The sequence below is a fragment of the Carlito syrichta genome, unplaced genomic scaffold (assembly GCF_000164805.1).
Source record: "Carlito syrichta isolate Samal-C Ts95f unplaced genomic scaffold, Tarsius_syrichta-2.0.1 Scaffold303504, whole genome shotgun sequence".
In the NCBI taxonomy this organism is placed as follows: Eukaryota; Metazoa; Chordata; class Mammalia; order Primates; family Tarsiidae; genus Carlito; species Carlito syrichta.
The window spans coordinates 444,129-459,664 of NW_007247600.1; the positions used below are offsets into that span (position 1 = coordinate 444,129).

The window sequence follows — 15,536 nt, forward strand, 5'->3', positions numbered from 1 at the left end:
GCCTGAGAACCAGGAGCAGCTGAAGGCAGGAGATCAATGTCTAGTTCAAGCACTCAGGCAAAAATAATCTAACCGTGCTCCACCTTTGTGTTCCATTCAGGCCCTCAATGGACTGGACAATGCCCATCCACATCAGAGGGGGCCACCTGCTTTACTCAACCCAATGATTCAAATGCTCATCTCTTCCGAAAACACCCTCACAGACACACCCAGAAGCAACATTTAGCCAGGTATCTGGGCATCCCATGGCCCAGGCAAGCTGACACCTAAAAGTAACCATAACATGATGGAAACAGCATTTGCACATGTGAGAGTCATTATGGCAAAAGGCTTTTCCTGGGTCCTCCTTCCATTTAAATACGTGTTTCACAAACATGCACATACTTGCATGTACTTAAACTTTACACATACACAGAAGATGAATGCAGCACCCATAAACGAGTTTATCCTATACCAAAATGTGAAATTTGCACATACATCCACAACTTTTTAAATCTTCTTAAGTTTATTTCATGTTTCAGTAAGTTTTTGACCTCTTCCACACAGACACTAAGGGCTCTCTTCCTCTTCTTCCTCTAATTGCCACGCTAATTCTGAAAGAATTCTGGTAAAGGAGATCACTGTAACTTCCTGGGTCCCTGCCCTAAGCGAGGAGGATCCTTCTCAAACACTCTTCCATACAGGGCCATTACTAAGACCGGCAAAGGGACTCCATTTTGGCTCCTCAGACGTCCATCTCTTGAAACCTGGTCAAAGAAAGCAAAGGATTAGCTCTAATGGAGGGCTTGATTTCCAGCCCGGAAGCCTTCTCCGGCAGTGTCACTCCTAAAGTAGCATAAAATTAAAAAATCACACAGGATTTCATGTCAGAAGACCTAGGCTCATGTTTCAAATCTAATAGCAGAGGGACTTTGGGTGAAAGTGTGGCAAATAAATCTGTTGCATAGGTGGTTAAGTAAGATAATGTATAAAAAAGAATTATTCAAACTCATGAAACACTATACAAAGTCTTCATTGTACTATCACTACAACAGTTTATCAAAATAACATCCTCCCAAGATAAATTGTAGATTCATTATTTAGTGTATTTACCTTGAGCCTTCTACACCAATAAATGAGAGGAAGATTAGTTGCCATTAACAGTGATCAATATTTTTTAGTTTCGGCATAAATTCATTGTTGCCTTCGATCTCAACACCACATTTATGCAAAAAAAAAAAAAACCCCAGAATTTCTATCAGAGCCTAAAGCCTATCTAAAACCACACCTTGTGTTCCATATCAGAGTTTCCACATCTTGAAAGTAAAGTATCTCTGGCAGAATGTGAACCATGATATTGTGACACTCCCAGTATTTCAAAGATTTTTCTTATGCTGGCTTACCCCATCCACTTGGAGAAATGTAACATCTTGAAATCCTCCTACCTCATAATGGCTTTCAGGAGCAAGCTGACTCCCACTTAGAATGATCTGTGGGAAAACATAACGCGTGCTGAATGTGCCACTGAGGGAGAATTCTTCAAACTTGGTAAAAGCTGATCCCACAGGCTCCCCACAAGTTCTCAGGTCAGGGGTTTGGCACTTCAGTAATGTGCATATCTATGTAGGAAGAGAAAAGAGGAGTCAGAAAACCTGCAAACATTTTCATAACTAAATAACATCTTTTCAAAGAATCGATGAATATTTAAGTGGGTGCTTAAGCAGTACTTTCTCTCTTTTTTTGAGTTGGAGTCTCACTCCCTCGCCCAGACTGGAGTGCAGTGGATGCTCCCGGCCACCGCAGCCTCCACCTGCTGGGCTCCGGTGATCCTTCCACTTCAGCCTTCCAGGTAGCCGGAATTACAGGCATGCGCTACCACGCCCGGCTGATTTTTTTTTTAATTTATTGTAGAGATGAGGTCTCGCTGCCCAGGCGGGTCTTGAGCCCGCGGGCTCAGGCAATCCACACACCTCAGCCTCCCAAAGGCGCGGGATTACAGGCTGAGCCACCGAGCCCAGCTAAGCAGTACCTTCAATCTGTAGGTCACATCTTATTAGTGAATCCTAAAATCACTAGGATTAGCTTTAAATAACAGCCGGGCACGGTGGCTCATGCCTGTATTCCCAACACTTTGGGAGGCCGAGGCTAAAGGATTGCCTGAGCCCAGGCGTTTGAGACCAGCCTGGACAATATGGTGAGACCTCATCTCTACAGTAAATTAAAAAATTAGCTGAGGGTGGTGGTGCGTGCCTGTAGTTTCAGCAACTTGAAAGGTTGAAGCGGAAGGATCACCTGAGCCCAGCAGGTACAGGCAGCGGTAGCTGTGAGCATGCCACTACACTCCAGCCAGGGCGACAGTGAGACTCTGACTCAAAAAAAAGAATAATAATAATAAAATCAAATACAAAAGACCAGAATCACAAAAATCATAGTGAATTGTACATAATTATAACTTTTTTCATTCTAATTTAAATTAGTTGATAAACGGTTTCAATTAAATATCTCTTTTGACTCAGTTACACGTCCACTGAGCTATACTAGATCATGGTGTAAATATCCTTCTTATTCTGGGCTCTAGTTGAAGACAGTTTAAAAAACACTGCTGTAAAGTAACCTGATGGAAAAAGAGAATGCCCAGTTGTAGCTTTTAAGACCTGAACCTGGTCTGCTGAAAACTGGTCAACCAATTTTATTTTTTTGCCTTGCAGCCAAGAGAACTAATTCTGTTCTTGCAAAACTGAACAAATAAAATGTTCTGTGGGAAAAATCCAGTGATAAAGGTAACATTATACGAATTAACTGAATCCAGCACAATTTTCAAAGGCAGACGATGATGACCCAGAAGAAAAACAAATAAGGCCATTCTAATGCATTTCAGCATTTCTACCTGCAAGTAATATTGGCCTTCTACTGTGTGTAGTCCATCAAAAGCACCTAGTGCATAGACCTCATCTGCTCGCTTCTCAGACATCTTGTAGGTTAAGTGGCAACAGAGGTCTTTCTGGCAAACTGAATGATTTCCTGTGTTTCTCTTAAGCTCCGTGAAAGTAAACTCATCAAAATAAATCATCCCTGGAAAATCTGACTGCTCGGAGGAGAATGGCTTGACACTTCTGGCATAAGCACTCCAGTCAACAGCCGCAGGGTAGGTGGGCTCACGGCGAGGCCAAGACTTCAATTCTGATAGCAGCAGCTGGCCACTCTCTGTCTCCATGTCATAGTGATACACCTTGACTGCTTCTGGGGCATAGATTCCACTACCTACAGTCAACAAAAGAAACACAAATACTGGTTTCACATTTTTATGATGACCAACTAATAGAATATTCCCATGTGATATTACCTAGAAAGGTATTAAAGTGTAAGCATTTTCAGGATAATTATGGAGATATTGGCATAAGTTTAGCATAAGTTCCAGTTGGATTCTACTTCTTCCATGTCATATGAAATGTCACAGAGAGCTTGTTTTTGTTTCTTTTGTTTTTTAACTTAAGCTTCCCCTTTTTAGGCCAACTTAATAGCAAGCTAGAAAACTCCGCAAACATGTAGAATAATTTTAGCTCTCCACTATTTATTTGTTTGACATTTTTCATCTGGATTAACAAATAACAAAGCAGTCATGAGGAAAGCTTGCACTGCCTTGAACATGGATACTACAGAAAGGGCAAAAATCTAAAAATCTGATTAAGTTGAAAGTGATTTTATCAGCTCAACGACAAGATTATTTCAGTATTACTAACCGACATCGTCTGGGAAGTTCCTTAGTCTTGGCTTTGATTTTTTTTATATGACTTAACTTCTCTCTAAGTCCCTTTGCCCTTCCAGTAAAACAGAGATGATAATGTTTGCCTCCTTTATTCCCAAAGATGATGTTCCTTAAGTAGAACGCCATGCTATTATTAATGTTACAATATCAGAGATGAAAAGAATGACTTGAAAATCAACGAAGACTGTCATTGCCACTTGGTACATGACCAGCAAGCATTACCTGTCATGTGCATGCTTGTGTTGTGGGTATTCGCAGCAAGTAGATTGACTCCCATGGCTCTGGCCCAGGCCGAATGGAACGGAACAGCAGAGAGGAGGGGCAGGGTGTTGTACCATGCTGTGGGGTAGACAACACTGTCCACTTGAAACTCATCCACTACCACCACAGCTGGATCGTGAGAAAAAATGTCAAAGCAAGTAAAAATACCAAACTTCCCAAATGGAGTGTCAAAAGTCACAAATTCTGAATCCTTGGGGAAATCAAATTGAATTTCAGGTTCAAAAAGATTGTACTGTTAATGAAAAGCAAAGAAGGGAAAAATTAGTAACAAAGTTGCCAAATAGATGTGGTCGCTACCCATACATTTTCCTACTGTGTATATAAACATGCATGTTTAAAACTTACACACAAATGTGCATAAATCACAACTACACTAATGTCTGAATTTTCTTACTGTGAATCAACCAAAAAACTTCACTTTTCACAACTAGTGAATACAATCATATCCATAAATGATGTTTAAAACGTGAAAATTTCTATCTTAAAATAAAAAGTTGAAATCTTGAATCTGGCCAGGCGAGGTGGCTCACACCTATAATCCCAGCATTTTGGGAGGCCGATGTAGGAGGATCGCCTTAGCACACAGGTTCAAGACCAGCCTGGGCAACTTGGTGAGCACACATCCCTAATAAATAAATAAATAAATAAATAAATAAATAAATAAATAAATAAAAGATAATTAATAAATAAAAGAAATCTTGAATCACACAATGTTCAGTTTGTTTTCCACTGTATTTTTAAAATTTTAACAGCACTGCCTATGTGACGTCTAATATGTGTTAAAATAAACTTTGTGTGGTGGCTTGATATAAAATGTTAACAAATTAGGCCAAAAAACTTATTCTGATATTAAATCATTCATGAAACAGAGAATTTCTACTCCTTTCTTGGAGAATATAAAAATCTTTGTGAGGTTATTATCACATCCGTTTTAATATTCTGCTATACTCTATTTTATTCAAACTCAGAATCCTTATACAGAATGGAAGTAAATTAAATTCCCTTTCAACTAAAATGTAATAGTTAAGAGCTGCATCTATAACAGTTCTCTCTTTAGCATTTAATGAACAAATGTACATGCATAACACAAACAAACAAAAGAAGTAAATCAAATTTAGCTCAGGCACAAGTCTCACCTTATGGTAGCGTGCCACCAGTCTACCCTGAGAATCAAAGACCACGTCAGTGTTGTATTGGTAACGGCCATCAGGGGGACACTGAGAGTCACTGGCATTGCATGGCTTCTTGTCCCCAATATTTGCCACGACATAGATAGAGTTGTCCTTGGCCAGGCAGCTGAGTCTTTCTAGAACTGGTGTGTAGCCAAATCTATTTCAATAGACATTTCCACAACTTGTTATATTTTAGCTATTTCTGAAATACCAGGTGATAATTTACTTGCCCATTACCTATAACATAACAGCTTTAGGGCAAGAATCAACAGAAGTATTTAAAAGCTCATATGCAATATAGTGTTCTTCTTCAAGAAGGTCAACCTATTTTAACACACCAGACTCCAGATTGTAATGCAATGTCGAAGCACAGAAAAGACATAGGAAGTAAAAGCGGAGGAAGAGAAGCAACACTTTCTCTTATAAAGTGCTCTCGGGAAAATAAATGAAGGGCTTGAGATTTAGCAGACTCTTCTAATGGGAAGGACCTTGTCTGTAATCCAAGCCACAATTGTACAACTTTGCTGATATGAAATGTGGTTGGAAACAGAAATACCAGGTGGCGGTAAATAGTTGATCCCCTATAGATCATCTTCTACAGAGAACAAATGCAGCATTTGGTAGTGGAAATATTTTAAAAATAAAATAAAAAGTAAAAAGGTACTCCACTGTGCTGGCTCAGTTTCCTCATCTGTCAAATGTAACATAATAGCTTCCTTTGTGCTTTTTTTTTTTTTTAGTTGGAGACTCACTCCATCGCCCAGGCTGGAGTGCAGTGGTACGCTCATGGCCACCCCAATGTTGACCTGCTGGGCACAGGCAATTCTTCTGCCTCAGTCTTCCAAGTAGCTGGAACTACAGGCATGTGTCACCACGCTTGGTTGATTTTTTGATTGATTGTAGAGATGAGGTCTCACCAAGTTGCCCAGCCTGGTCTCAAACCCGTGGGCTCAGGCAATCCTCTCAACTCGGCCTCCCAAAGTGCTGGGAATACAGGCTTGAGCCACCGCATCTGGATTCCTTTATGCTTTAAAGGACCCATAGGAGAAATACTGAGGAGAAATACTGAGATAACTGTAGACATGAAATTGCTTTCCAAAGAAACAGTAAATCCATTCATATTGGGCCTATTTATCCTCAAAACAGGAAGAGAATATGACAAGGTGATAGCTGACTTCAAATATTTGAAGGGTTTAATCTGAAGGATCTGAATTCTATATATGAATGTACCACAGAGTATAGAACACAGAAGAAAGGAAGTTACAGAGAGACAGATTTCAGCAGAAAAGAAGCTTTAAAGGTATTTGCCACCAGTCCACTCTGTCAAATAAGTGGATTTGCTAGTCACTAAAAACTTCACTATAATATGGTGCATTCAGACACTCAGAGACCATTCAGTTAGCATAACTTAATGGAAATGACTGTTTAATTTCAGCCAATCTAATGACCAATCATGAGAGCACAAGCATTTCTTTTTTCTCATATTTACAATGCAAGTAGTAATACTAACTACCTAAATTAAATGAGATAATGTGTCTAGTATACCAGGTACAGTTCTTGGGACCAAGTAAGTGCTCAATAAATAAAAAATGGCTGTTATGAATTTTGTAATTACAAGAAGGCAGCCCAAGGCTGTGATGGCTTTACTGCTTCTAGAGATCATTCAGGATTCTCCATGATCTCACCGTCTCTCTGCAATTGATGTTGAGCTAATCTTTGAAAATAAAGGACAGGTTAATGACCTACTGGTTTACATTGTTTCTTTTTTCTTCAGGAAAACAGGAATGGGAAAATATCATCAATATTCATATTCTTTAAGATCTTTAATTACTCTATCATGTACTTTGTCTAATTTTCCTGTTTCTTAGCTAAATAATTTGAATTGCTTGGTATTTCCTATTAGTTTCTCATGTCAAAAGTCCAAGGAAGTGTTTAACATGTCAGCATTTGGGGAGGGAGGGGCATACCTCATCAACAAAGGTACCTGCATAATGAACATTTGTGTAACTAACCCTGAATTGTACCCCACATCTTTAAAATAAAAAATAAAACATACCAGCATTGTAAAGAGTAGTATTTATATACACAAGGATGATCACATGGCCCTCTATTATCCCCTTCAGGGACAAATATTACTAGGGAGAAAACTATGGCTTTCTTTTCCAATATTACTGTTACAATAAATACTGGATTTGTCCTTTTTTAAATTAAATTAATTCTTTTTGTTTTAAAGATGAGGGGTACAATTCAGGATTAGGTAGATAAGTAATCATCATATAGGTAAAGTTTGGTCCTCCCTTTGGTCCCCACTTTACCTGGTTTGAAATCAGGTACCCTTTTTGATGTTATGTGTCCTTCCTTCCCTCCCCTGGTGGCGTCCCACTACTGCCAACCTTTTTCTTATAGTGTTATGATAAGTGTTCAGGGTACGCTTATAAGTGAGAACATGTGGTACTCAGTTCTTTGCTTCTGTGATAGATCACTGAGTCTGATAGACTCTAAATCCACCCAAGGTGCTGCAAAGTTCATGATTTTGACCTTCTTTATGGCTGGGTAATATTCTATCATGAATATGTACCACATTTTTTTATCCAGTCCATTTTTGATGTGCATCTCGGCTGGTTCCATGTTTTTGCTATTGTGGATAATGCTGCAATAATCATGTGGGGACAGGTATCTTTTTTATAGAATGATTTTAGTTCCTCCGGGTATATTTCCAAAAGGGGGACTGCTGAGTCATATGGAAGATCAATTTTCAGATCTTTTAGGACTCGTCACACTGTTTTCCACAAAGATTGTCTTAGTTTACACTCCCACCAACAGTGTAGAAGCACTCCCTTTTCTCTGCATCCTCTCCAGCATCTGTTGTTTTTTGAGTTGTTGATGATGGCCATCCTGATTCGAGTTAGGGGATATCTCAGCGTGGTTTTGATTCGCATTTCTTTGATGATTAGTGAGGCTGAGCATTTTTTCACATTTTCTGTTGGTTGCTCGTATGTCTTCTTTTGAGAAGTATCTTTTCATATCTTTTGCCCGTTTTTAAATGGGGCTGCTTGTTGTTGTTGTTTTTTCCTTTTGACACATTTGAGTTCCTTGTAGATCCTGGATGTTAGGCCTTTATCTGACATAGAGTTGGCAAATATTTTTTCCCATTCTGTGGGCTGTCTCCCTGCTCTCTTGATGGTTTCTTTTGCTTTGCAGAAGCTTTTCAGTTTGATGAAGTCCCACTTGTTTATCTTATCTCTTATGGCATGAACATCTGGGGTTTTAATAAGGAATTGGTTGCCAGTTCCAATTTTCACAAGGGTGTCTCCTACATTTTCTAAGATTTGTGTAGTTTGAGGTTTTATGTTTAGGTCTTTAATCCTATTGACAAATATTAGTAGGGAAGAAAGTATGAATTTCTTTTCCAATATTACCATTATGAAATATACTGGACTTGTCCTTTTTAACATGGAATAAAAAGTTTGTCATTTCAATATGTGCAAGACTCCATACTGTTAAACTCTCATCAGTCACTTGCCTTCCTAACATAAAGTAATTCATCTATAACTAATTATCAGATTTATGGATGTCTTTCCTCTAGGAAAGTAAGCCTTATTAACCCAGTCAAATAGAGTGCATTTTTTACTGTAACCTTCATGAATTACGGCAAATAATGACTCCTACCTATTCTGGGAAAAGCTTCATAAGCGAGTGGATGTTGGGTCATAGTTACATGGTTTTTGTAAGCACAGATTATGCAACATTTAGAGACTATTTTTACAAAGCTAAAAATCCCAGAGTGAGGCCCAATTTACATAGCAGAACTTGTATGTTGTAGCACTGGACTTGACTATCTAATTAATTTTACATGATGACGATTATCAAAGAAGTTTCTCTTTCTGTGGAATATAGTTCTAAATAGATGTGTGTAAATTTAAAATTAGCAAATTAAACAGTTTTTTAATGCATCCATTCTGCCATTTAAAGTACCTACAAACTATTTTTAAAAGTAAATACACCTAAAATAATCTATTTCATAGATTTTTCTTAGTTATTATACATACTTTTATTAAGAGAGTTGTGCCTAAATTACAGCTATTAATAATTACTCAAAGCTTGGCATCCTATTTGCAGATGAAAAAAAGGAATTACTAAAATACTGACATACTACCATTGGAGAGAACACCACAGTGTACATATTCCATGTGTATCACTACATTTGACACTCTTGTATGTGCTGTGAGGAAAGTAGGACAGGAAATTTATTAGCCCTCTTTTACAGATAAACATAAATGTTAAGCATTTAGGTTATACACTCACAGTTAGGAGTTTGTCAAATGTGTCCTCAGAAATAGTGCTTTCTTTTACAAATCCTATGCAATTTCCACTTGCCATATGGCTTACATTATACATGGTATAGACAGCAAGGTAATTTGGAAACAGATTTACTCATTCTTTTTTTTTTTACTATTCTTATGAAGGAGGTAGGTGTTCATGAATGAACCAACTTACTTGTATTTATCGGGGAACACAGATCCTAGATACTACAGCTTTTACTCACTTTATTGAAACCCAGTTAGATAAATTTATTATAAAAATTCTGTACACACATACTACTCTTGATAGACAATTGCAATGAATAACCAACCAAGCATCATGATTCCAAGTCACATACCAAACAGGAGATATGTCAGTAGATAAAAATCAGGAAGCATTAGAAACTCTAAATCATATGTCACAGATGGACTACTTGTCAATGAAATTACTAGTCAAGCTTACTGAATTTTCTATTGCTATTTTACAAAATCACAACTTTTTGTTCCAAAATCAAGGAGTAATGACATATTACCTCTTGGGGTCTCTACATGGAATCCAGTTCACTTTAGGGTCTGGTACATCCTCCAAATAGGGGTAAATGCTCTCCCTGGTGAAGATCCAACCATAGATTCCATCTTCTGGGGTCACAATGATTTGTGCACCCTGCTCAAAACAAACGAGATGAAAAAGCTTCTCGTGAATTCCAAATATTCACTCTTACCAAGTTGCAAATCTCCCTTGTAAGTATAAAAAGGGAAATACCTGCTTGGCTGCCAGCTTAACTGCTTTCTCCAAAATATCTATGTTCTTGTGCATCAAGAGCAAAGCTTCTTCTTTTGAAACAGGTGTTTCTGTTCTGTTTGGTAGTATAACTGCATGCTCATACACTGCAGCGATAAACGTGTCCAGCGCACCGACACTTAGGACACAGATAGCAACAACAGCCACGCATTCTAGAAAGTGTGATCTGATCATAACTAAAAATTAGCAAACTTGAAGAAACAAACTCACCTTCTTATGTTTTATTTCCCTAGAATAGCTTTGCATTCGATCCCTTCTGGCAACCAGCTGTTTATATTTTCTCACAAGTACATTACACAACTCAGCATTGAGAAAGGATGTTGTGCAAGAAAACTGACAGTCAGAAGTATGCACCTGGATCAACCCAAGTGAACAGCCCTTTTGTTGACATTGTTCAGAGGTCAGCCCAACTTGAAAAGTAGGATTAATGAGTCACCCAAATGATGCACCCCAGTCCAAAACACAATGGCAGTTGAACTCTTTTCATGAAATAAAATACATTTTCCTGGTAAACCAACATTTCTACTAATAGGGACAATATTGGACTGTGTTAGAAGGTAGTTGTCACAGCAATGATTTGTTTAGTACTCTACTTGAATGCCTGTCTGCCCTTTTCTCCTGGAAAGGTCTTTGCTCTCCATCTATTAAACTCCAGCTCTGCATAGGGTTCTCCCAAATCCACCCCAGACCTAAGTAATGTTTCTGAACTCTTACAGCAAAATATTTTTGTGCTTTTAAATGTCTCACTGTTTGCTCTTGTCTTGATTTTTAATTTAAATCTTATACTGATACTTAATTTTGTATGTATGTTTTATCTTCCTAAAGAGATCAAAAAGAATCTTGATGCTTTCTTCCAAAACATCCATGTCCAATAATCAACGAGAGTTGATGTCTCCTGCAGGTGTGACCCCAGAGAGGAAGGGAAATGTCTTGCTTACTGTTGAATCACATCGCCCTAGCCCATGTGGGACAGGTGGTGGGAACCCGGTACATGAATGGATGTTGAATGAAGAAGTTTGCTAACTGACAGGTCAGTCTATTCCATGTTTGAACACTGCAATTTTTTTAGAACATTCTCTCTTGTTGAGATGCAATTTACTTCATCTATCTTCTACAGTTTAAAACAGTAACTCCAATCCTGCTTCCATGACAGACTATTAGATAATTCAAAAAGTATTCAGGCCAAGTGCGGTAGGTAACCTATAATTCCAGTGTTTCAGGAGGCTGAAATAGGATAGCTTGAGCTCAGGAGTTTGAGACCAGCCTGAGTGACTTGACGAGTCTCCATCTCCACAAAAAAATTAAAAATTAGCCAGGCATGGTGACATATGCCTTTAGTTCCAGTTACTTGGAGGCTGCTTTGAATTACTGCACTTCAGCCTGGGTGAAAGAGAGAAACCCTGTTTCAAAAAGAAATGAATATAAAAATTTTTTAAAAGTAAGTGTTCATTGTCTCTTTTTTTGTTCGACATCTCATCCTTATAAATTCCTAAAGACAGGGGCCACATTTCAAATCTCTGCTGCTCCCATGAAATTTTATACTGTGCTAAGCCCTGTACGTTTTTAAAAATTTGTTATGCTCAGTTTCCTTGCCTAACTTTGGATTGCTGACTATGAACTGATTTAAAATGTAAAGTTTCTTTTAAGGTTTAAGTCTCTGATCCTAGATTCATTAACACTGTTTCTCTCTCTTGAGATTCTTTCTAATCCTCTGCTGATCTAAGAAATTTTATATTTTGAAGATTTATCTTGTTTTGGTTTGGTTTTGCTCTATAATCCAAAGTCCCTTGGTTTCAATAAACTTTTTTTCTGAATATGCCTTCTCCTGGATACTCCAGTGTGTTTCCACATGTCTTTATGTCCTAAGGTGATATTCATCAGACACAAATTCATTTCAGAAAAACATCTGAGGACAAGAAGAAAAAGACTCTGTGTAAGATAAGCAGGTTGCTTTGTGATGAGAAGAAAGAAACTATTTTCATATTTAAGGTTGAAATTATAAACGCTTGTCTTGGTTCACCTGACCTTCTGAATAGAATCAAGAGGAAACATGGGAAATCCCCTTTGCTCTCCCAGTCTCTAATTCCAGGAAATGTACCAGTTTTTTTTATTATGTTGAAATCAATATAAACTTGAATTCAATATTTCATTGCCAAAGGTATTAGGAGTAGAAGGAATCAGGATTGCAGATATAAGTGATTTTAAACAAGGTACTTGTACATAATTTGAATGACAGTTTGGAACTGCTATGGGATTAAGAAGTTTAGTGTTTGAAGTTTTTAATTAAAACAAATATAATTCTTCTTCTAAGTACATAAGAGACAAATTTTCAGGGAAGAAGAGATCCCGGAATAAAATCTCTAGGAGTATATTAGCCCTGCCCAAGTTTTATTTATTTATTGTTTTAAATAATTTTTCTTTTTATTTATTTTTTTGAGTTGGAGTTTTCACTCTGTCACCCAGGCTGGTGTGCAGAGGCACGCTCATGGCCAGTGCAGCCTCTGGTGGTCATTCTGTCCCAGCCTTCCAAGTAGTTGGAACCATAGGCGCACACCACCATGTCCGGCTAACTTTTTGATTTATTGTAGAGACGATATCTCGCTGAGTTGCCCAGGCTGGTATTGAAACCCTGGGCTCAGGTAATCCTCTCGCCTTGGCCTCCCAAAGTGCTGAGATTACAGGCTTGAGCCACTGTGCCTGGCCTCCAAGTTTTATTTCTAATACTCGTTTTAAAGCCCTCTCTCTGTTCCCGTTATCAGGGTCCTGCCTGTGAGCAAGCATTCCTCTTACAGTCGCCCCTCTCTTCCACTCTTCCCCCCCAAACCTCAACACTGTAAATCATTTGATAGTGACCTTAACCATCGCTTTCACTCATTAAGGTTCTTCCCTTGTGTAAAAGAATCAAGGCAATCAGAGCCTTCTTTCACTTAGTCCCATTGAATCTTTCCTATTTTTAGCTAAAACCGTTCTTACTCTATTTTAACATGATCACTGTTGCTCTGATCCTGGAATGCTTCTCGCCAAATCCTGCCCTTCTGAATCCATTTGTCACCTCTTCCATCCTTGTGGTTATTCCCTTCTCATGTACTTATGGTCAGCAGCTACATTGCTGATAACTGTCTTTCAATCTCATCCTATGCCCTCTCAGATCTTCTACGTCATACTTTCAGCTACCTTCTACAGACTGATAACTACTGTCTTTCTCTAGCTTTAGCTCAGACTTCCATCCTGAGCTGATGCCTATTGATTCAACTCAAAAGAGATCTTCCACAGGCTCCCACGAAGCGTCAGCCTATCTATCAGCATTTGTCCCTAGAAACTCTTCCTTTTCTTACTGCAAATGACTGCCATGCCCCATCTAAATCTAACTCCTAGCCTTGTGCACTGGATCCTAGGACACTGCTAGAGAAATTCTTCTCCCTTATTATTTATCATCAATTTTTCCTTCTCTATTAGATACAGCAAAGAAAATACAAATATCTTGCAATATCTTCTACAAATATCCTGTTACAACTCCTTTCTTTAAAAAAAAACCAAAAAAACCAAAACTCTTCATCTGACATTTCCTTCTAGTTCCTGCTCCATTTCTCAGTTTTATTTTATAACAAAACTCATTTCCAGGATCGCATTCCCTGTCTCAGTTCTTTTCCTCCCAACAGGATTCTACTCGACTGCCCTTTAGTCCACTGCCGTGTCAAGTTCACACTGATCTCCACATGATCAAACCCAGTGTTCAGTTCTCAGTCTCAACTCACTTGATGTCCTGGCAGCATTTGACACAGCTGTCTCTATCCCATTCCTGGTGCACTTTCTTCCCAACAATCTCCTGGTTATCTTCTCTCTCTCTCTTGGTTTTTGCAATCATTTACTTTGTTTCCTCTTTGTGGACTTTTCTTTTCTGGTTTCTACTCATTAAGGCTGCTGGTGGGCCCTGGGGCCTATCTTTGAAAGTCTTCTGTTCTTATCTACACTCACTCCTTAGGTGATTTAATCCATTAAATCCCCTTAAACACCATCTACAGCTTAATGACTCACAGGTTTATGTCTCTAGCTCAGACTTCTCCCTGAACTCTAGGCTTCTGTGTCAATCAACAGTCTACTCAAATTCTCCACTGGGATGTGATCACATCAACATGAACAAAGCAGAGCTTCTGACCATCTCTGGATGCTCCCTCACCAACAGTCCTTCAGATCTCAGCTAATGGCTTCTCTAGTCTTTCTGTTGTTCAGACCAAAACACTGGGGGTCATCCTGACTTCTCTTTCTCCCTCACGCTGCACATATTCAATCAGGTAATCTTTCAATACCACAACTGTGGTCCGAGTCACAATCATCTGTAGCCTGAGTTATTCCCAAACTTCCCAACCTGGGAAGAGTACCCCTCTTTCTACTCTTGCACAAGAATAATCACAGTGATCCTATTAAGATGTAGAACGAATTGAGTCACTCCTCTGCTCAAAACCTTTCAGTGGCTTCCTACTTCACCCAGAGGAAAAGGCTGAGTTCTTATAATGCCTGCAAGGCCCACTATGATCTGATCTCCTGTTACTTCTGACAACTCCTACTACTTTCCCCCTGTTCATGTGCATCCAGTGGCGTTGACCTCCTTTGTGTTTCTCAAGCATGTTCCCAGTTGCTCTTCTGTCACCACTATCCTAAGAAAACTACTATAGTTGTCTCCTCCCCAGCCATCCTGCCTTTAGAATTTCTCCTTCTACTCCATCTTTCAAACCACCATTACATTTATTGATTTTTTAACATTTTTTTCATTGTTGTTGCTGTTGTTGTCTTTTCCTGTTTAGTCCATGGCTACTTGACTCCAAAACTCTTCAATGGGTCTTTCTCTTAGCTTCTGGTTAAAGTTTAGGCTTCTTTTGTGCTTCCATGGCCTGGTCTCTGTTTATCTTTCCAGGCTCATTTTTCACATTATCTGTCCTTACCCTTCCCATTTGCATCCTTCCCCTCCCCGATATATTGGACTCTATTTGAAGCATGCTAGTCTTCCCTGTCTCTCTACCTAGAATGCCCTGATCAACTTATCCTGTTGCTCTGTGACATCTTTCCTATTTTCCAAGGTAAAATCCGTCCATTCCTGGTCCTTGTACTGATTATTCCACCACTTTTTAAAAAAATTATGTATGTGTATTAAATGAGATGTTTAAAAACGCTTAGCACAGTGGCTCAGCCTATAATCCCGCGCCTTTGGGAGGCTGAGGTGAGTGGATTGCCTGAGC

At 38.8% G+C, this 15,536-nt stretch overlaps 1 protein-coding gene across 2 annotated transcripts; it reads right to left on the reverse strand.

Annotated features, from left to right (window-relative positions):
- Positions 1 to 485: 485 nt before the first annotated feature.
- Positions 486 to 10,549, reverse strand: VNN3 (vanin 3). 2 transcript variants are annotated; one of them, XM_008058604.1, is made up of 7 exons: positions 10,264 to 10,549; positions 10,034 to 10,164; positions 5,164 to 5,356; positions 3,968 to 4,259; positions 2,867 to 3,240; positions 1,425 to 1,598; positions 486 to 746 (listed from the first exon to the last, which is right to left on the reverse strand). In XM_008058604.1, exons 1-7 carry the CDS (start codon positions 10,474 to 10,476, stop codon positions 618 to 620), a joined length of 1,506 nt encoding a protein of 501 aa, XP_008056795.1. In that variant the 5' UTR covers positions 10,477 to 10,549; the 3' UTR covers positions 486 to 617. The 2 variants fall into 2 exon arrangements, with proteins under 2 accessions (XP_008056795.1, XP_008056796.1); XM_008058605.1 differs by having other exon boundaries at positions 5,164 to 5,401.
- Between the last annotated feature and the right edge of the window lie 4,987 nt (positions 10,550 to 15,536).

Coding starts and splice junctions, on each gene's coding strand:
- VNN3 (XM_008058604.1), bottom strand. CDS start 10,476: ATGATCAGATCACACTTTCTAGAATGCGTGGCTGTTGTTGCTATCTGT. Junction 4,260..5,163: donor TGGTGGCACGCTACCATAAG/GTGAGACTTGTG, acceptor TTTCATTAACAG/TACAATCTTTTTGAACCTGA. Junction 1,599..2,866: donor AAGGCCAATATTACTTGCAG/GTAGAAATGCTG, acceptor CTTCCTACATAG/ATATGCACATTACTGAAGTG.